This window comes from Epinephelus fuscoguttatus, linkage group LG6 (assembly GCF_011397635.1).
Source record: "Epinephelus fuscoguttatus linkage group LG6, E.fuscoguttatus.final_Chr_v1".
In the NCBI taxonomy this organism is placed as follows: Eukaryota; Metazoa; Chordata; class Actinopteri; order Perciformes; family Serranidae; genus Epinephelus; species Epinephelus fuscoguttatus.
The window spans coordinates 124569-145885 of record NC_064757.1 but is presented as its reverse complement, the minus strand read 5'-3'; the positions used below and the strand labels follow the sequence as shown (position 1 = coordinate 145885).

General features: G+C 41.0%; 1 protein-coding gene across 6 annotated transcripts in view; it reads right to left on the bottom strand.

Moving 5' to 3' along the window:
- Positions 1 to 21317, bottom strand: part of nlrx1 (NLR family member X1) — a 128610-nt gene that overhangs the window by 94564 nt on the left and 12729 nt on the right. For 4 of the 6 annotated variants that reach the window (XR_007449518.1, XR_007449519.1, XM_049578773.1 and 1 more), the window contains exon 2: positions 3678 to 3731. The exons of 1 other annotated variant lie outside the window; for it this stretch is intronic. Coding sequence is in view for 3 of the 5 variants with exons in the window: in XM_049578773.1 (XP_049434730.1) it covers positions 3678 to 3694 (17 nt within the window). In the remaining 2 variants the exon portion in view is untranslated. Of the gene's footprint in view, positions 1 to 3677; positions 3732 to 4295; positions 4366 to 21317 lie in introns of all 6 variants that reach the window. One more of the 6 variants, XM_049578772.1, reaches the window with a different exon arrangement.

The window sequence follows — 21317 nt, the reverse complement described above, 5'->3', positions numbered from 1 at the left end:
GTGTGTCACGGCTGGCAAAAATGTTATTTACTGAGTTCACCAGCAATAGGGCGTTGATGGCTTAGTGGTAGAGCAGGCACCCCATGTACAAGGCTGTTGCAGCAGCGGCCCGGGTTCGACTCCAGCCTGTGGCCCCTTGCTGCATGTCACTCCCTCTTTCTCTCTCTCCCCCCTCACACTTGTCTGTCCTATCCATTAAAGGCTGAAAATGCCCAAAAATCTATCTTAAAAACAAAAAAAAAAAGTTCACCAGCAATTTGTCTTTGTAGAAAAAGTGTCCCTGGTACTCTGGATAATCCACAGACCTCACCGGGTCACTGTTTCTGAAAAGATGTGTTGCTTTTGAATCTGTTAAATCTGTTAAATGTAAATGCCTTCCACCGTATTGGAGGGTGGAGGCATCAATATCAGATATCTCAAAATAAATCCAAAATGATCCGCATGGCGAGATAGCCGTGCGTCAGCCAGGACGCGCATCTCTACTGTAGCTTCCTGCTCAGACGCAGGCAGCACATATTTCCCTCTCTGCACAGAGATGCATTTATTTATAGTAACCACGTTATAGTGAGCAGCATATACATGTCCTCTACAAATCCCGACCAAGTTTGGATGAACGAGTCACACGCAATCTGACAGGAAACGAAGGCTGCTCATCAGCCTTAAAAGACTCAGGGCCGAATTCACAAAAGGATTGTGTGGCTTTTGCGGCCGCTAAACTGGTAAAAATGGAGCAAACAGATGCCGTCAAAATCACAAAGCACACGCAGAGGGTGAAATGCTCCACTAACTGCGCTGCCAATCAGATTGTGTCTCGGTGCTGTCTCGGTGAAGTAAATAGCGTGTTTAAAGCTGGTGCAAACTGGGCACTCCTCTGTGGAAGCCTCTCGCCCAGACTTTCCAGTGATCGTGGCAACAATGATCGTCTGTTAAATCAGTCTGTAAATAATACTTTGACATTATTATTATAATCATTATTACTTTAATGGCATCCGAAGATACTGATGCGTTGAACAGGTGACAGTCTGCGGTCGTTCTCAAAACGCACTTCTGTCACGCACTTCAAAAGTAACTTTCAATAATTTATTTTACGAAACGGGGGAAACAAACGTGAACAAAACGGTTCCATAATTCATATTAAATTCAAAAGATAACGAAACAGCTACAAGTGAGAGGGAATAGTGATGAAGTGGTCAGACTTGGTCAAATCCACAGCCTCAACCCATCCGACACTGTTAGACTGACTCACCAGCAGACATCACTACATGAGGGTATACAATATTCTGTACTTTGCCAAACAAAGTCTGCCATTGTTCTGCCACAGTGTTCTTGGCGCAAAGGCAGCATTTATACTTTGCCACGTGGTTTATTGCAATCAGGGGCAAATCAGGAAAAGACGGAGCAAACTGCGGGTGCAAGTGAAGTGCAATTCAAGGTGCTATCAGCGGCCACAGTTAATTCTTTGTGAATTCGGCCCTCAGTGTAGAAATGTCTTCTCTCTCTCCCCGCATTCCAAATAACCCAGTACGCAAACACAAACAAAAGGTTAGGGTATGGCATAGTTATGCTAAATCACTGGCGTTGGGGGGGGAAGGGCATCTCACAGCGCGCACATTTCGGCAGCCGACATGAGCCGACAACATTCAATACGTGTAAACCAGAGGGGACCATGCCTGTTAGCGTAGTGTGTGGCTGAATGTGCATTATCCCTTTGAATTACACAACGGAGCTCAGCATCCCCTTTAATAATTTTTTTTATTCTCTTGCCCAAAATAGCAAAAACAACTGCGCCGGGCCGCTTTATTTTTTTTATTTTGACTAGAATGTCCGCTGTCAAAACAGAGGGGTCTTTGTACTGTATGTGAAAACTTCGGCTACTTGTCAAATCCTGTAAAGCTGTGCTTATATCTAATTATTCAGTCTACAAGTAAAGTCTTAACGTAGGGCCCACTGTGTATTGACAAGATCTATACAGTTAGGCTACTGTACAAGATTCTATTCAAGACGCTGAAGAGACTTATTGACAGATGCCTTTCATGCAGTTGCCAGTGGCTGGTTTTAGATCATAGGCAAGTTGCCTGTTTCAACTGCCAATCAGCTCGTAGCAAATTTGTTTGAGGAATAGCTCCACGGTTCTGCGAGTGTGCAAAAGCATGCAGTAGGCTACCATCAAGTTATTATTTTTGCACTCTCAGTTGAAATTAAAAAATTAAAAAGTTTAAAAAAAAACCCAACAAAAACCCGCACCACTCCGCCGACTGACGTGTAGCGCTGGAACCCGGTGTATTTCGGCTGTCAGAGCTGTGCCAATTAAACGTGATGACGGCTCAACAAACGTTAAACGTTAGACATCAGTGCACAGGACACAAGGACAGGACTTCTGCTTCATTCATGGGTTTTTTACGCGCATCTGAGCGCCTGTGCCGTGCGTAATTCAACTGGGAAGGCGCAGCAGAGCCAGCGGGGTTTCTTCACAAGAGCACAAATAATATAAGATATTACACACAGTTTTACACACAGAATATCCTCTAAAACTCTCAATATCCTCGTGAATTGCCTTTTGCTGACAACAATCCCATGCAAAGCAGCAAGTGCAGAGTGAATGACTGGATGAATGAATGAATGAATGAATGAGGATTCAAATTAATTAAAACGTGCGCACATATGTGCGCACGTTTTAATTAATTTGAATCCTCATTCATGTATATTTTTTCCTCTCACGGCCACTGCCGGGCTCCGTAATTTATTACAAAAAGGTCAACAAAACAGGTTTCCAATTTCAAAATAACTTGTAAACAAACGAAATCTTCAGTATTACACCTTTTCGGTTATTTTTCTTTCAGACATTTTTTGAAGATGTGATCTCACTGATTAACTGAAAACAATTATACAATAACGAAAAAAATAATATCCTAACGAAAACAGAAGTCTAATCAAGTAAATAGCCTTCAGCATCAGTAAAAGCCCAGTTCTATACTGCTGCCCGCTGCTGACGCGCAGTGTGCGACTGAAATGTCTGCACTGCAGCACTGTAGCTGTGCCATATTCCACAATATCCAAACTTTGAAATGGCGGATCCTTTAGAAAAAAGAGGAAGGGCCGACATTTGGAATAATAAAGGCAGGAATTTTCGTAATGGTGGGACTTGTAAAAAAAAGGTGAAGGACCGCCAGTCCGAATAATGGAAGTTAACATTCGAAGAGGCATGGTTGCTATAGAAACGATACGCTTCCACGTTTGATAAACTGAATGACTGCAGGCTGTTTTTTTGTGAGAGAGGCGCCATCTCATGGCGATACCCTGCAATTGAACGAGTGGGCGTGTTTAGGATTAAAATAGGAGAGGGAGGGGGGGTAGAGCCAGCACGGCAGCTGGCTGGCAGCCGGCTGGGAAGGGGAACTTTTGAGTGGCTCCTACTGTAAGTGAAGTCTATGTATGGGAAAACACAGCAGTATGGTATGGCAATCACACTCAAATGACAGCACACTGTGAGGAAGAGGACACCTTACAAGTGCTCATTCCACCACACCCAACATCAGGGCTGACTGTGGTCAGCAGTTCGCAATATGCTCAAATTTTCAACTTTAGCTATCATTGAACATCAGTCAGTTAGGACATGACTAACATTCTAGCCTCTATCAAAACCATCCTGTCAGTATCAAAACCATTATGTCACAAACCTGTGCAGTGAGGTCATCCTTCTGTTCTGTGGCCTCAGAATGTCACGGAGCGTTCTGTGAAAAACAGTCAGCATACAAAGTGAGACAATGTGTGCAAAAAGGAACTTCAAAGTACCCTGTGGAGTTTTTTAACCACTAGTAACACTATGGCGCAATGTTTTGGTGAGTAGGTCCCCATTTTGTTTGGATCTCATGCATGCAAGAGCAAGCGCTGAGGTGATGACAATTGGTGGCAGTAACACACCAAAAAAGGTAGCAATGCACCAGCTAATGCAGGGAAAACAGAGACTGCTGGCTGATGTTAGACTTTAAGTATACACATTATGCATTCCATTTCAAGGAATTTAGGCATAACTTTGTGTTTACAAGAAACTGCATGGGGTGCCTTCAATAATTTCAATCAAAAAGGTAGAGAATGCAATAACTGGCATGCCTGGCCTTTGCATTATGTCTAAGAAACACTTTCCAAAGGGACAGGTTTTCATTTTCTCTCAACTAAACCATGTTTGTATTTTGTGAACAAATAATTAAGATTAGAAATTTCACTTTTTGATTTTTTGAGTTTTGATTCTATGCTAGCAATCTACAAAGAAAAGGGGTCAGTTTTTGAATAGTCACCGTCAATGGGTCAGTCTGTTCATCAACTCTTTGGTCAAGATAAAGATAGGTCAACAACCACTGGCCAGATCTGTAAAAAAAGATGATACAGATAATAATGGTGCGCACCATCCATACGAGCTCTATCATACAGTATCATACAGAACAGCTTCTGCACGTTTTCACCACCATCATAGGACAGCAGGGAATATTCATGGTTGACATCACCTGATGCCATTCCTGGTAAACTGAGGACACAAGGGTCCTGTGCCATGGTCCTTGTCACATTGAGGAAATGTGAAGACTGGCCCCCTCTTCTGAATACTCTTCTACCAAATGTGCTGGATAATAAGCTGAATAAGCACATGAGCAGGATGGCTTTTTAACAGCACAATAAGATCTGTAAATTTATGGTTTTTACAGAGAGTTTGCTCGACCCTTCCATCCTGGTCTCACCCATTGTTCATTTTCGACAGTCAGCGGAGGTCAGATGTGGAGATCATTTCTATGAGCTGTTACCTAAATCAAGAGCAACTTTGATCGGATGCCGTCATTATGTACCGAGGGAGTTTACATTGGTCGTTAGCTCAGTGTTGTACATTCCACCACATGCCAACATCAACCAAACACTGGAGGAGCTGTACAGAGTTATTTACAGGGCAGAAACTTCACGGACTGGGACCATTTTTACTTAGCCGGAGATTTTAAGGACGGCAACCTAAGAAGAGTCCTCAAGAGGTATCTTCAACACATCAGAAATGCATCGTTTGTTGGAAACAAGCTTACAGGTGAAGAGAGAAGAGGAGCGCACACCAGGGTTGGAGATGTGCTGCCATTAACGAAAAAATACAGATTTGAAAAAAGATGTCAGGCGCACACTGTAAGACTCGATGCAAAAATATTTTTTTTTATTCAAGTACCAACTTTTTGACTAGACCGTCGTCATCAGGGTTTTACAAGACACTGAGCTACCAAACATTTTATAGGACACACAGGTGAGCTCTATGATGAGAGGGAATGTCTTTAAAAAAGCACAATAAGATCACGGCTCAATTTCCATTCAAGTATAATCTTGAAGACTAAAAAAGACAGAATATAGACAATTCAAAAGTACAATTCAAAAAACAGTTACATTCTTTTCAGTTATCAAAAAGTAGTAGATAATAAAAAGTATCATTATCTTAAATACAGTCAAATCAGGAAGAGGAAAAATGCATTTAGACACCACTTAAAGTGGAAAAGGACAGAATACCCCTGTTTTTGTGAAAAATGAATTCTTATAGGAGTGGGAGACAATTGTTAGGACTTTGAAAAAAGACATCTAGATATTAGAAACATAATTGTTAACGATTTAGTACAAAAATGTTAAATTTTGAATACAATTTTAGAAAAAGAATTTTTAGGAAACAGGGTTCAACGCTAAGGTTTTTTTTTCACTTGCCCGGTCGGGCAAGTTGGTCAGAGATCTACTTGCCCGAAGTCAGTTTTTACTTGCCCAATAAAAATTGTTTAATTTAAGCGGCTATCAAATAACAAAGACTGCAAGTATTTTTATGTTATATAATCTTTATTCACACTGTATTTATTAATTAAAACAACATATGTCATGTATTGTAGCTTAATTCCTACACAAAAATGACAGTGTCAGAGCTTAAAGTGAAAAATTTGTCAATCGTTCTCCATCTATAATTTTGTGCCCAACTTGAGCCATGCCCACCTCTATTTATTTTTCACCCCTCTCTCCAGTTCTGCTGTATTAACACTGGGTTTAATATATTTTGCTTCCATCTCTCTGCCCTGCTCCACTCTACTTCAACACTACTCTACTCTATCAGTAGACTACCACATCCACCTGTTGCACAAAATGCACACAGCAGTGTTTCCCCTAGGATGGAGTTGTAGCAGCGAAGGTGAAGCACACGCATGAAAAATAATTTTCACATGTGTGAAACTTTTTTGTATGCTTGCAAAGCACAGCCTGCTGGGATGTTTCTATGTATCTACTGGCACCAGAAGGGTTCTTTAGGACTAAGTACATACAGTACATGTGTACACAGTATGAGCAGGTGAAATATCTGTCTAGCTTACATATGAGGTGTCTCAAGATTTAGGAACATACAATTTTATTGAATATAATAAAGTAAAAAGTCACTTGACATGCTGCTGTTTTGTGCTATAACCTATTTAAGTGTTGGAAGTTGTTATTTACGTGACAAGGCCTGAACGCAACACAAGCTCCGCATAAGTGCCGTGCTGAGCTGCTGTGCGAGCAGCGTGTTTGTCTGTGCATAACAGCAGTCCGTTGGTTATTTACACACTGTCCATTTCAATAACTTTGTCAGCTGACAAACTGCACCGGGCTCGGGGTCAGGTTTGGTCAGGAAAATGCAACCCGAGCCGCTCTAGCGTGCTCAGCTGTGTGTGTGGCGGAACTCTGCCGTGCGCGATACAGAGAGCAGAGGAGAATTGTTAACGCGTGACCATGTAGAGACAGAAATGACACGATGGCATCATAAATAGTATATTGTTATGTTATTATATGAAGCGTCCGTCGCGCAAAATAATATCAATGGGGGCTGTGGGCAGGACATTGTTATGTGTGCCTGTGACTTCAGGCAGAGAGACCGCTGCATCAGAGCAGAAGAGCACGTTTTAAAATACATTTATTTTATCTATTAGTTATGAACTTTTTCTGTTTTTAGCAACTTGCCCAATCGGGCAAGTTAGTTGTTAGTTTACATGCCCGACCGTGAGTTTTACTTGCCCTGGGCAATTGGGCAATCCTTATTGTTGAGCCCTGGGAAAAAATTGAATTTAGAGAAAATCTTCGTACAATAGTAATGGTAAATAATTGAAATAGAAAAAAGTTCAATTCTAGGACTTTTGGAAAAATGTTAAAGGATTTAGAACAATCTACATACAAAGAAGTTAAGGATAAAGGATTAGAAAATGCATCACAATGCCTATTGTTATGTCCAAATCTGATTCATTTTGTTTTTCAGGGAATCAAACTCCTCCCATATAGTTTCCCTCTTAATCTCTGACACCTGCTGGGAGGTCTTTAAAAGCCCAACCAAGCTCCACCCACTCTCTCTCTTCCACCATGCAGCCTGGGCCAGCTGCATTGTAACCAGCCTCCATTTTCAGCTTTTGGTTATCCTTTGTTTCCTTTCGTGCAATAAATGTTACTTTAATTGCTACATACGTTGTCTGACTCCTGTATGTTGCTACCCAAGAGCCGGGGTCGTAACACTATAAGTCATAGGACAATCTAGAGTCAAAGAAAAAGTTTAAGGTCAAACTCAACATTAAGGCCACTGGGCGCAAGAGTATTTAAAGTATAGATCCAGAAAGCTTCTCTTTTCAACAAAAGAAGATTGAAATCACCCCCTCTTCTAGGAGGACATACTTTTTCAATCTCTATATAACTCAGAGCAGATACAGGATGTCCAGCCTCAATGAAGTGTGCTGCAACAGGATAAGTCATGTTTTTACATCCTATAGAGCTACGGTGTTCAACTATATGTGTCTTAAGTGCACTCTTGGTTTTACCCACATAATATTTGCCACAAGGACAAAAAACAATATAAATTAAAGCTGCAAGCAGAGATGAACGGGACCTCGCAGTCCACCCGCATCGTGGCATGCTGCCATCAGGGGGCATGCACCTAGAAGTCTTGTCAGCTGTAATAAATAAAAAAATAAACGTTATCTCTTACTTACATTTCCAGTATACAGGTAGGCACCCAACCCATGTATGTACTTTTCCAAAAAGTAGAAACTGAATACATGCCCATTAGTTCATAGGTCTTCTGACTCTTTAAAAGTTGACATGGTGTCTCTAGCTCAAAGTATGAGGGACAAGAAGAGGTTGAAAGTCGATGAGTTTTGAAGAGGATTTGAAGATTTTCCAATATACTTCCATTCACATTAATTAGACTGCCACCAGAGCGCCACCTATTGGCCGATTTGCACCGAATTTTGCACAAACCCTCATCGGCCATGGAACAAAATTAGCAAAAGTGTTGTGGTAATCAGACTGTATTTGGTCAAGATATGAAAGACTGTCTGTTTTGAAAACAATGTACAGGAATTTGTTGTTTTATATTTTGGCTGTTTTTTGGACTATCAAAATTCTTTTAATAACTTTTTGTCAAGAGGGTGGACAGATGCTACATGCAAAGTTTGGTGCAAATCGGTCAAATCGCCTAGGAGGAGTTCGAAAAAGTACATTTTTCATTTGTTGCAATTTAGCGAATGGAAAGTTACTGTGAAAGTGGGCTTGGCTTACACCACACAATTCAGCTGAATTCAGAGAACACGTAAATAGAAAGTTTAACAATGTGCGACATATTATGTGGGAGTTATTCCCCAAAAACGCTTTTGCATTGAAAATAGCGCCACCTCCTGGTCATTTTTGGTGTGTGAGTTACAGGGGCCAGTCTATACCACCTCTATCAATTTTATTTCCATGAGCATTATGGTGTTGGCACAGTGCCAAATATTAGACGGCCACCAGAGTACCACCTAGTGGCGGATCGGTCCTTCGTCAGATATCCTCAGGAGGGCATTGACAATAATTATACCAAGTTTCGTGTTAATCTGCCCAACCGATGTTGAGATATAAAATACTTCAATTTAAAGAGCGCCACCTTGTGGTCATCACCCGAAATTTTGCACTCAGCCTCAGGGCCTCAAGCGGAAGTAGTAAACTGAGTTTCATGTCATTCGAACACACCAATGTGGAGATATGCAACACTTCCTGTTTTGTACTAAATCTACAGGAAGTTACTATTTAATAACTTCAGTATTCTTTGGAATATCGAAATTCTTTTAATAACTTTTTGTCAGGAGACTCCGCAGATGCTGAGTGCAAAGTTTCGTGCAAATCGGTGAAATTGCCTAGAGGAGTTCGAAAAAGTAGTTTTGCGACAGTTTGCTAATTTGCAAAAAAAAAAAAAAAACGGTAGGCAGAAATGGGCGTAGCTTATACCACAGGATTCAGCACAATTCACTGAACACGTGGATATAAGGTTTTTGAATGTGCGACAAAGAATATGGGAGTTATGAGCCAAAACGCACTTTCCTTAATAATAGCGACACCTAGTGGTGGAAATTCAGGACGACAATAGATTATAAAATTTTTCGCCAGGTCTGACTTATATTCCAAGTTTCGTGAGTTTTGGGGTATGTTCAGGCAGTGAAAAATGTGATCATTTTGGCGGAAGAAAAAAAATAAATGAATAAATAAATAAATAATCAATCAGGGGAAAAACAATAGGGATCTCGCAGGTCTGTGACCTGCTTGGGCCCTAATTAAAGCTGCAAGCAGCTATGATCGGGCCCTTGCTCTCCCGCGCCACTGCGGGGGCCAGCAGCACGCATCACTGAAGCGGATATGTGAAAACTCAAGAGTAATGACGTGGTGTGACGTTTCATCTTCCTACTCCAAGAAAACCCTATGGGGAGGGTTTTTTGAAAATTTCAAGGGGGCACTATAGAGGCATTTTGGCCCCCCCATGGGCGACGCCCCTATCAGATGTAAGAGCTCGCCATTCTTGACCTGTGTATCAATTTTGTGAGGATATGAGGTTGCTAAAGCCATCAAAAAGCCAAACATATTTGGCGGCGAGGACGGCACCATAGCGCCCACACCCCTTGACATAGAGAAAAGCTTTTAATAACAGTTGATCAGCATGGTCTCGGGGCTGAGGCTGCCGAGCAACCAGGGGCTGCGGGAAGATCCAGAGTGTTATGTGCTATGTTTCTCACTGCGCATGTGTGAATTACGTGTATGTTCTGAGTAAGGAAGTGCGGAGGCTGTCGTTGTTGTTGTCGTGCTGAAGCTGGAGTAAAGTCTTGAAACATACAGTTGTCGTCGTCGTTATTGAGCTAACAATGGTAGCAGAGGATGGTTGCTGGTAATTATAAAGTTCCGCCAGCGTTTGATGAGAAGAAATTATACGAAAGCTGAAAAAATGAGGTCGAAATCTGGAGACTGGTTACTGACTTGGATAAGAAGAAGCAGGCCTTGACGGTTGCCTTGTCGCTAACGGGAAGAGCGAGGGACAGCGCACTGGAAATAGCCGCAGGTGATTTGAACAAAGATGATGGAATGACTACACTTCTGATAAAACTGGACTCTGTGTTTTTGAAAGAGGAAAAGGACCGCCTATACGAGGCGTACACGGAGTTTGACTGGATAATGAGAGACAATGACGCTTCGATGGTGGATTACATTGTCGAGTTTGAACGGAGATACAACAGAATTCACCAGTTCAAAATGGAGCTTCCGGATGCGGTGTTAGCATTCAAGCTGCTGGACACTGCAGGACTTAATGTTAAAGACAAAAAGTTGGCACTTACCGCTTGTCCAGGCCTCACGTTTGACAACATGAAGGCGGCCTTGAAGAGGATCTTTGGCGATAATATGCCACCGAGTGGCACTGATGCACTGCAGGTGAGCAGAGATGCTGACGCTGCCTACTACACAAAGTTTACCGGCAGGAGAGAAAGTAGGTCAAATCTGCAAAATCAAACAGCTGTTCATGGTACCAATCCGCTTGACAAATATGGTAGGAGAACAAGATGTGTAGTCTGCCAAAGCACATATCACTGGGCAAAGGACTGCCCCCACAAAAATGAACATGCTAAACTAACAGAAGATGAAAGACAAACAGAGACAGATGCAACATTATTTTGTTGTCTAAAGACACATTGTCTGACACAGAGATTTTCATGGTGGAGTCTTTGGGATCTGCTGTGATTGACACAGCTTGCACCAGAACAGTGTGTGGTGAAAAATGGCTTGATCATTATGTCAGTCAACTAACACAGGATGAGTTACTGAAAATGAAGGACATAAAAAAGCACAAGACCATTCAAGTTTGGTGATGGGAGAATTGTCCACTCCACAAAGAAAGTGAAAATCCCAGAGGTGATAGCACAGACTAGATGTCAAATTGAGACAGAAGTTGTCCCAGCTGATATCCCTTTGCTTTTAAGCAAAACTTCACTGAAAAGAGCAGGTGCATTTTTGGACATTGAGAATGACAAAGCCATAATGTTCAAGCAACCTGTGAAACTTGAACTGACATCGTCAGGACATTATTGTGTGAACTTGAGGGATGAGAGTACCCCAGAGGGAAGTGACATCCAAAATGAAGATGGCATCCTCATTGTGACAGAAAGCATGAAAACACAGGAAAAACAAAAAATTTTATTGAAACTGCACAAGTAGTTTGGACATGCCTCAGTTGACAGACTGCAAAAACTACTGACCTGCTCAGTTAATACTGATGAGGAGTGCATCACAATCCTGAAGGATATTGTAAAGAACTGTGAGACATGCATCAGATACAGTAAACCAAAGCAAAAGCCAGCAGTAGGTTTACCCATGGCCTCAACTTACAATGAAACTGTAGCTATGGACTTACATGAGCTAGAGCCAGGAATGTGGTATCTTCACGCCATTGACCACTTCACACGCTTCAGTGCAGGGAGCATTATTACCAAGAAACCCAGGGAGATAGTGAAGCACTTTATTTACTGTTGGATAAGTGTTCATGGTCCTCCACGCAGACTGTTCACTGACAATGGGGGTGAATTCAACAATGAAGGAATGAGGGACATGGCTGAAAACGTTAATATTGAAGTGAAAATGACTGTAGCTTATAGTCCATGGAGTAACAGTCTCTTAGAAAGGCATAATCAAACCCTCACTGAAATCCTGTTGAAAGTAAAGAGAGACAACAGATGTGACTGGAAGACAGCCCTAGATTGGGCCCTGATGGCAAAAAACTCTATGCACAATGTACATGGCTATAGTCAGAACCCAAATCTGCCGTCAGTTCTCACTGATAAGCCGCCAGCTCTAGAAGGGACTAGTGTGGCTACTTGGATAGCCCAGCACATCTCAGCATTACATGCTACAAGGAGAGCATTCACAGAAGCAGAATGCTCTGAGAGGATCCGAAGAGCCCTTCATAAACAACTGCGACCCACTGATGACCGTTATGAAACAGGTGATAAGGTTTACTACAAACGGGTGGATTTCTACAGTGGAAAGGTCCTGGTGTGGTCATCGGCCAAGATGGTGCGGTGATCTTTGTTCGCCACGGGGTCACTTATGTTCGTGTACATCAATCTAGACTTCGAAAGGTTGATGGCTCACAAGGTATGCTGAGAGAAAGAGACAATCAACTGATGAGAACTGAAAATGCCACATTACCAGATACCGGACTCAATGAAAATAACACTGAAAATGAAAGTGAGGGAGAGGCATCCTCAAATGATGAAGATGCTGAGGATAACAATGAGCCCCCTCACACGTCAACACACCGAAGAGAGGATGATCATGAACAATCTGATACATCACAAACACACTCAAATACTACTTGTGAAGGACATAAGCTGAAAACTGGACAAATAGTTACATACACAGACAGTGGAAGTGGCCAAGCACACACTGGAAAAATCCTCAGCTGCGCAGGAAAGGCCACTGGAACATACAAAAACTGGTACAATTTACAGTACACAGAGCCTGAAGAAATTGCTGGCACAACTGGATCAGTGGACCTAGGACAAGTAGAAAATCTTCAAGTGGTTCCATCTGAGCATGCTGAGTTATGTGCAGACTGCCATAAAGAGGACATACTGATTGTGAATGATGATGCCTTCATGCCTGCCAAACACGATGAACTCAGCAACTGGAAACAGAACAATGTCTTTGAAGAGGTGAAAGATGAAGGTCAGAAATGCATCTCTACAAGGTGCATGTGCACACTCAAGGAAAAACAAGATGGTGTTGTACCTAAAGCCAGACTAGTTGCAAGAGGCTTTGAGGAAATGAACACTGAGGAGCTCCCAAAAGACTCACCTACGTGTGCCTCAGAGTCTCTAAAAATGATCATGGCTGTTATAGTATGTCAAAAGAAATGGCAGCTGAACTCCATGGACATTAAAGCAGCCTTTTTGCAAGGTAAAGAGTTAACCCGAAATGTCTACATTCGGCCTCCCCCAGAAGCTCAGAGCAAAGAAACTGTGGAAGTTGAAGAAGTGTGTTTATGGCCTGGCAGACGCTTCTCTGTATTGGTACAACAGGGTGAAAGACATTATGCAGCAGTCGGGAGGTACTGTGTCAAAAGTTGACCCAACAGTGTTCTACTGGTTAGATGACTCCTGCAATGTGATGGGAGTCCTTGCTTGTCATGTGGATGACTTTATTTGGGGAGGTTCAGAAACATTCTCCACGACAGTCATCCCTCACTTGAAAGCAGCTTTTCAAATTGGACGTGAAGAACACAACAGCTTCAGCTACACTGGAATGGAGGTTCTCTCTATGGAGGATGAAATACGGGTGCAACAATGGATGTACATAAAAAATCTCCAACCCATTCCTGTGGACCCCACCAGAGCCACACAGCGAGAGCCCCCCCTAACAGACACTTAATATGATATGCTTAAGTCGAAGATTGGCCAAATATTGTGGGGGGCAAGGCAGAGCAGACCCGACATAATGTCTGATGTATCCATCCTGGCATCCAGTACAAAGCATGCCACTGTTCAGACTCTGCACTGTGCAAATAAACTGATCAGAAAACTGAATTCAGAGGGGGTGACTTTGAGGTTTCAGTACTTGGGAAAAGACAGCTCCCTAAAACTGGTGGTGTTCAGTGATTCATCCATGGGAAATCTTCCAGATGGAGGCACCCAAGGTGGGCACCTAATCATGCTTATGGGAGAGGATGGAAGATTCTCGCCTATATGCTGGCAGTCAAAGAGGATCAGGAGAGTTGTTCGAAGCACTTTAGCAGGAGAGACTCTGGCACTTGGAGATGGCATCGACAGTGCAGTCTTCTTAGCTACACTCTACTCAGAGCTCACCACAGGTGACTGTAGATGCAACAATTTGCCTATTGTGTGTGTAACAGACAACCACTCTCTTTTTGATGCTGTCAAATCCACCAAATCAGTCACAGAGAAAAGACTCCGACTTGAAATCAGCACTATCAAGGAGCTCATAAACTCTGGGACTATTCAGCAGATCATGTGGTCAGCAACTAAGGAGCAGCTCGCTGACTGCATGATTGATAGCGACTTTTTTTTCCGTTACTGGCGAAAATGGGCTTCCATAGATAAAGATGGTATGGTAAAAATATCAGTGCCAGAGGCAGTCCTGGCTAGTTTTACGCCCTGGGCAAACCATCCCTCGGCACCCCCTGCCCCACCCCCCCACAGTACGATACCAGTGAAAGTATCACGCAAGAATGAGGCAGATGTGCGCTTTGTCATTTATAAAAAGATAAATCACTTTTCTATAATACATCACTGATATTTCAAAGGAATAAATAACTTATTGACTTATTCATACTTCAAAAACAGCATCAATAAGTGATTAACATAGGGGGGATCAAAATAAAATAAAAAAATAAAATAAAATAAATAAAAATCAACCAGCCACCCTCGTCCCCTGACAAGTAAAGAAAAGTCCCTCCATAAGTAAAGAACAGTCCCTAAAGTGCGGTGAGGTTTGTGGGCCGTTACCTAGGGTGACCATATTTTGATTTCCAAAAAAGAGGACACTTGGCCGGCCACGACATAGCCTACTAAAATGATACTCGCAGTTTACTCAAATTTTAATATGTTAAAAATTTATATGTATGGATAGAAAATTCAGTTATATTACAAAATAATATCTCTCAAAGACAGAAATTCAGATAGGCCTCTATAGGGGAAACATACACACACTAGAGTGTGGCGATCCAAGCCCGACGGTACCCAATGAGTCGGGCCGGGTTTGGTCAAAAATGTAGAGCTACATTTTTGACCAAACCCGGCCCGACCCGTTATAGCTATATAAATTGTATTCCGGCTCGGGTTAGATTCGGTCAGCTTTCAGTAAAAATGTAGTGTAAAAATTAATAAAACCCTATTGTCTGTCCTGTTTATTGCTTGGGCACTGTTATTTACGTGACAACACACATAACACACACAGACACACATTGGCTGTTTCTTTCTATCTCTCCCCACGCTGGAAGTCTCGGACCTCCAGCCGCCCACCTCCGCCTTGATTAAACACTGAAAATAAAATAAAAGAGTGAGACAGGTTTTTCCTATTTTATCTTATTTATTATTTTACACACCCTCTCCTCTTGCAGGAAGCGTCGGACCTCCCGCCTCCCGGGTATTTTTACTGCCTTTACTTTTAAGCTCATATCACAGTCATTATAAAGGCTACATACACATGCACATGCTTTTCTCACACAGGCTCTCACTGGCATGCACACTTCTAATGTGTGAATTATTCTGTGTAATGATGACTATTGCCCCTAGGGTTTTTTTGGTTTCTCCTGCACATTTGTGATATCTATTCTATATATTGTATGTTTTTTGTTCTACTCTTGCATTGTTTTGTTTTATATATATTTTTCATTTCATGCTAATAAATTAATAAATATTATATAAATTGTTTACATATTTTGCTGACTGTTAAAATACACCAGACAAATAAGCTTTGTTTCTGTAATTTGTTTACATATTTTGTTCATTTAAAATAAAATTTTCTGTTGCTGTGCCAATCCCTTGCCCCTTTAATATGAAAGTTTCATTTTAATATAAGATTTTGGCTGTTAACATTTTAGTATGATAAGGAAGTTACAAGATTTAGTGAAGTTATTTCAATATCTATTTTTTGGACATTTTACAGCGCTTAAAAAAATATCGCGATATTATCATTTACCGTGATAATTTGGTCACTATAATCGAGATATCAAATTTTCCATATCGTTACATCCCTAATATATATATATACACACACACACATACACACGTGTGTGTATACAGTACAGGCCAATGCGTTTTCTTTATTTTCATGACTATTTACATTGTAGATTCTCACTGAAGGCATCAAAACTATGAATGAACACATGTGGAGTTATGTACTTAACAAAAAAAGGTGAAATAACTGAAAACATGTTTTATATTCTAGTTTCTTCAAAATAGCCACCCTTTGCTCTGATTACTGCTTTGCACACTCTTGGCATTCTCTCCATGAGCTTCAAGAGGTAGTCACCTGAAATGGTTTCCACTTCACAGGTGTGCCTTATGAGGGTTAATTAGTGGAATTTCTTGCTTTATCAATGGGGTTGGGACCATCAGTTGTGTTGTGCAGAAGTCAGGTTAATACACAGCCGACAGCCCTATTGGACAACTGTTAAAATTCATATTATGGCAAGAACCAATCAGCTAACTAAAGAAAAACGAGTGGCCATCATTACTTTAAGAAATGAAGGTCAGTCAGTCCGGAAAATTGCAAAAACTTTAAATGTGTCCCCAAGTGGAGTCGCAAAAACCATCAAGCGCTACAACGAAACTGGCACACATGAGGACCGACCCAGGAAAGGAAGACCAAGAGTCACCTCTGCTGCTGAGGATAAGTTCATCCGAGTCACCAGCCTCAGAAATGGCAAGTTAACAGCAGCTCAGATCAGAGACCAGATGAATGCCACACAGAGTTCTAGCAGCAGACCCATCTCTAGAACAACTGTTAAGAGGAGACTGCGCGAATCAGGCCTTCATGGTCAAATAGCTGCTAGGAAACCACTGCTAAGGAGAGGCAACAAGCAGAAGAGATTTGTTTGGGCCAAGAAACACAAGGAATGGACATTAGACCAGTGGAAATCTGTGCTTTGGTCTGATGAGTCCAAATTTGAGATCTTTGGTTCCGACCGCCGTGTCTTTGTGAGACGCAGAAAAGGTGAACGGATGGATTCCACATGCCTGGTTCCCACTGTGAAGCATGGAGGAGGAGTGTATACACTCAGTGTATACATATACACACATATATATATATATATATATATATATATATATACACACATACACATACACATATACATATATATATTATATGTATAACGGGGCTTTGAATCACACATTTATAAACAAACTGTAAAACTTGGAAAGAGGCTGATTAATTGATTAATTGAATATTATTTTTGAATGGGTCGGACTCTTCGATTCTGCACCTGAGCGTGCACCGTTGCCGCTCTCTTCTTTTATTCACGGATGGAGATGGATTTTCTTCCACCTCAGTGTACTTTTTGTCTTTTTGCCCTGTGGCAATATTTTTTTCTGTTGTATTTTTTATTGTTGTAACACTTCTTGTAAATATCTCCTTTCCCCATTATTCCTGATTTCTCCCCCTAGTTGTACAATGTATCTTTATGGTTACACAGAGGTCATGTTGGTCATGTATAATAGATTGGCCTATATGTATATTCTTCCTACCACTCCCTTGTGAGTAATACAATTAGTAATGTCACAGTGGTGAGCTGGAATGTTAATGGTATACAAAATCCAATTAAAAGACATAAAATCATTGTTCACTTAAAAGCACTGAACGGTAATATTGCCATGATACAGGAATCTCATTTGAAGGAGGAGGAATCTAAAAAGTTAAAACAGGATTGGGTGGGACAGGTATTTTTCTCCCCTGGCTCAGGCAGAGCCAAGGGAGTCGGTATTCTAGTTGCTAAAACAGTCCCATTTAAAGCTAGCAATATCGTAAGAGATAAGGATGGTAGATACATTATAGTATCTGGTTTCTTATAAAACACCAAATGTACTCTTGTAAACATATACGCTCCCAATACTCATCAGGCAACTTTTATCTCAGCTCTTGGCCCTATTATTTCTAAAGCGGTGGAAGGACCTATATGCCTTTCTGGTGACTTTAACTTAGCGAGGATACCATTAGATCGCCCAGGGCCCCTGTCATACTCTGATAGAATATCAGGGACAGCAATGGAGGAATTACTGTCTTTACTTGGTGTATCTGATACCTGGCGATTGATAAACCAGGGTGCATGAGAGTATACCTACTATTCCAGAGTGCACAATTCCTACTCAAGAATTGATTATATACTGCTATCCAATCAGTACACTCATAATATTATTGATTCTCAAATACATAGCATTGTATTATCAGACCATGCACCTGTCTCTGTCTCCTTTTTCCCATCACCCAACTTACGCAAAACCAAACAGTGGAGACTGAATAATTCCCTATTAAATAACAATGAGTTTGTTGAATCTATCGAAAAAAGGATTACTGAATTTTTTGAGATTAATTTAGATTCTGTCTCATCGATCTTCACTGTTTGGGAGGCTTTTAAAGCCACCTGCAGAGGATGGGTGATCAGTTATGCAGCTGCTTAAAAAAAGGAACGCTTTGAGAAAAAAACCCAACTTATGAATAAACTTAAGATAATTGAGAAACAGCATATGTCAAACCCTTCTAATTTTGAATTAAAGAGGTCTTTACTTACTACTAGAGCTGATCTTCAAAATTTGTTGCATGAGGAGACTGCGTATGCTTTTTTTCAGCTACGCAGACACTACTTAGAATCAGGAGACAAAGCAGGGAAAATGCTTGCCCATAAACTCAAGCAGGTTGAGAATATGCAATCAGTACCAGCTGTTAAAGATAACAATGGCACCATTCAAACTGATACTAATTTTATTAATTTGGCATTTATGCAGTATTATTCCAAACTATATGATTCTGAATTTAAGGCGAGTGATCAGGAACTACATACTTTTTTTAATGGATTGGAACTCCCTGCCCTTAATGCCCAAGATAAAATAGATCTGGATGCCCCGCTCACCCAAACTGAGATTCAGATTGCAACTAGGAAACTCACCTCTGGAAAAACGCCCGGAGAAGATGGTTTTAGTATCGAATTTTATAAACGGTTTGATAAAGCTCTCTCACCAATCCTCTTAATGCTATATCAGGAAATTATTGAAACTGAATTAATCCCACCCTCCATGCAGCGTGCTACCATAACTGTTCTCCCTAAACCAGGTAAAGACCCCCTGCAGATGGATAGCTACCGACCGCTTAGTATTTTAAATAATGATTATAAAATCCTGGCAAAAGTATTAGCTCTGCGTTTGGAGAAAGTGGTCCCTTCTCTAATTCATTTAGATCAAGTCGGATTTATTCTGGGACGCCTCTCTGCCAATGACATGCGCAGACTTTTACACGTTATAACGGCTGCAAATCAGTTAGATACTCCTGTATTGCTGCGTCTTTAGACGCTATGAAGGCATTTGAATAGGCATGAAGAATTGAATGGCCTTTTCTCCTAGCCACACTCTCCAGATTTAATTTTGGATCTCAATTCATACACTGGGTAAAGGCACTTTATAACACACCAGCATCAAGTGTGAAAACTAATGGGCTGAAATCAGCATTATTTAATCGGCATCGTGGCGTCCATCAGGGATGTCCCATCTCGCCTTTATTATTTGTCCTCGCCCTGGAGCCACTAGCCTGTGCTATACGCGCTAATAATAATATTACAGGAGTCTCTATTTTGTGATTTTAGCTTTAAAATGTATTTGTACGCGGATGATTCAATTCAATTCAATTCAATTCAATTTTATTTATAAAGCCCAATATCACAAATCACAATTTGCCTCACAGGGCTTTACAGCATACGACATCCCTCTGTCCTTATGACCCTCACAGCAGATAAGGAAAAACTCCCCAAAAAAACCCCTTTAACAGGGAAAAAAACGGTAGAAACAGTAGATATCTTGGTCACTTTAAGTAAGCCCTCAGTTTCATTATCAGCTCTTCTTGATATGGTTGAATCCTTTAGTCATCTCTCTGGGTACAAGATAAACTGGAGTAAAAGTGAAGCGATGCCACTGAACCAACATACATCACAATCTGATTTAGCTGGAACACCTTTTGTATGGAAAAGTAATTGTATGAAATATCTTGGTGTTATTATTACCTCATCTATTGATAAAATTTTCCACTTGAACGGCCCTAGTTTATTAGCTAAAATTAAAGATGACTTAAATAGATGGACAGCATTACCCATCACACTTTGGGGAAGGGTGGAAATTCTTAAAATGAATATCTTACCCAGAATTACATATGTAATTTCGGCTATTCCATACCATTTCCCCTTTTCTTGGTTCAAAAAAAATTAACTCCCTGTAGTTTATCTGGAATAAAAAGAAACCCAGAATAGGCCATAAGAAACTTTCAGTATTAAGATCACAAGGTGGCATTGGTGTACCAGATGTATATCGCTATTATCTATCATTCAATGCAAGGTATCCCATGGTGTTGGCTTATAAAACATACTTTAAGAAGGGCAGTTGGGAGTGGCTGGAGGAGATGCTTATTTCTAAAGCTGGCCATACTTCAGCTGCCTCATTGTGGTACTCTGCTAAACCTCCAGCAACTCTCAAAAACTCCTTAATTAATTTTTCTTGCTCCATTACAAAAATGCTACATAATAGACTGAGAGTGAATGGATTATTATTACCATCATGTCCGATTCGGTCCAATATATTACTGACTGCTGGAGGGACCCCATTGAATAACAAACTGTGGCAACAACTTGGGGTTTTCACTGTAGGACAATTATTCAATGATAATGGCATCTGCTCCTTCGCTGAAATGAGAGGTGAATTTAATATTCCAGAGTCATCATTTTTGGGTTATTGTCAAATTAGATCTGTTATTTATAAAAGAATACATGGTAACACTACCCTCTCATTTAAGCATGAATTAGACCGAAGCTTAATACAAGCTGTCACAAAGCGTGGTATAGTCTTTAGCATATATAAACTTCTATCCCTTGCCCTACCTAATCCATTCATTCCCACTCAACAGGCATGGGAGAGTGATCTTCATACCTCACTCACTCCTGAACAGTGTAGTATCTGGAGGAGGGGCACGTTATCATCCAGATGTGTGAGATATAGGACTATACAATTTAAAATATTGTGTAGAGCATATTTGTCCCCCCTTTCACTTGTCTAAAATGGGTAGAAATTTATCAGATAATTGTTGGCATGGCTGCGGAGGGCGTGGAACTTTTATACATCTTCTATGGGACTGACCTGCAGTTAGGACTTTTTGGTCTGGAGTTGTTAATGTTTTAACAGACATATTAGAAGTCAGAATATCTGCCTGTCCTATCACATGCCTTCTTGGTCATAGACCTGACCATA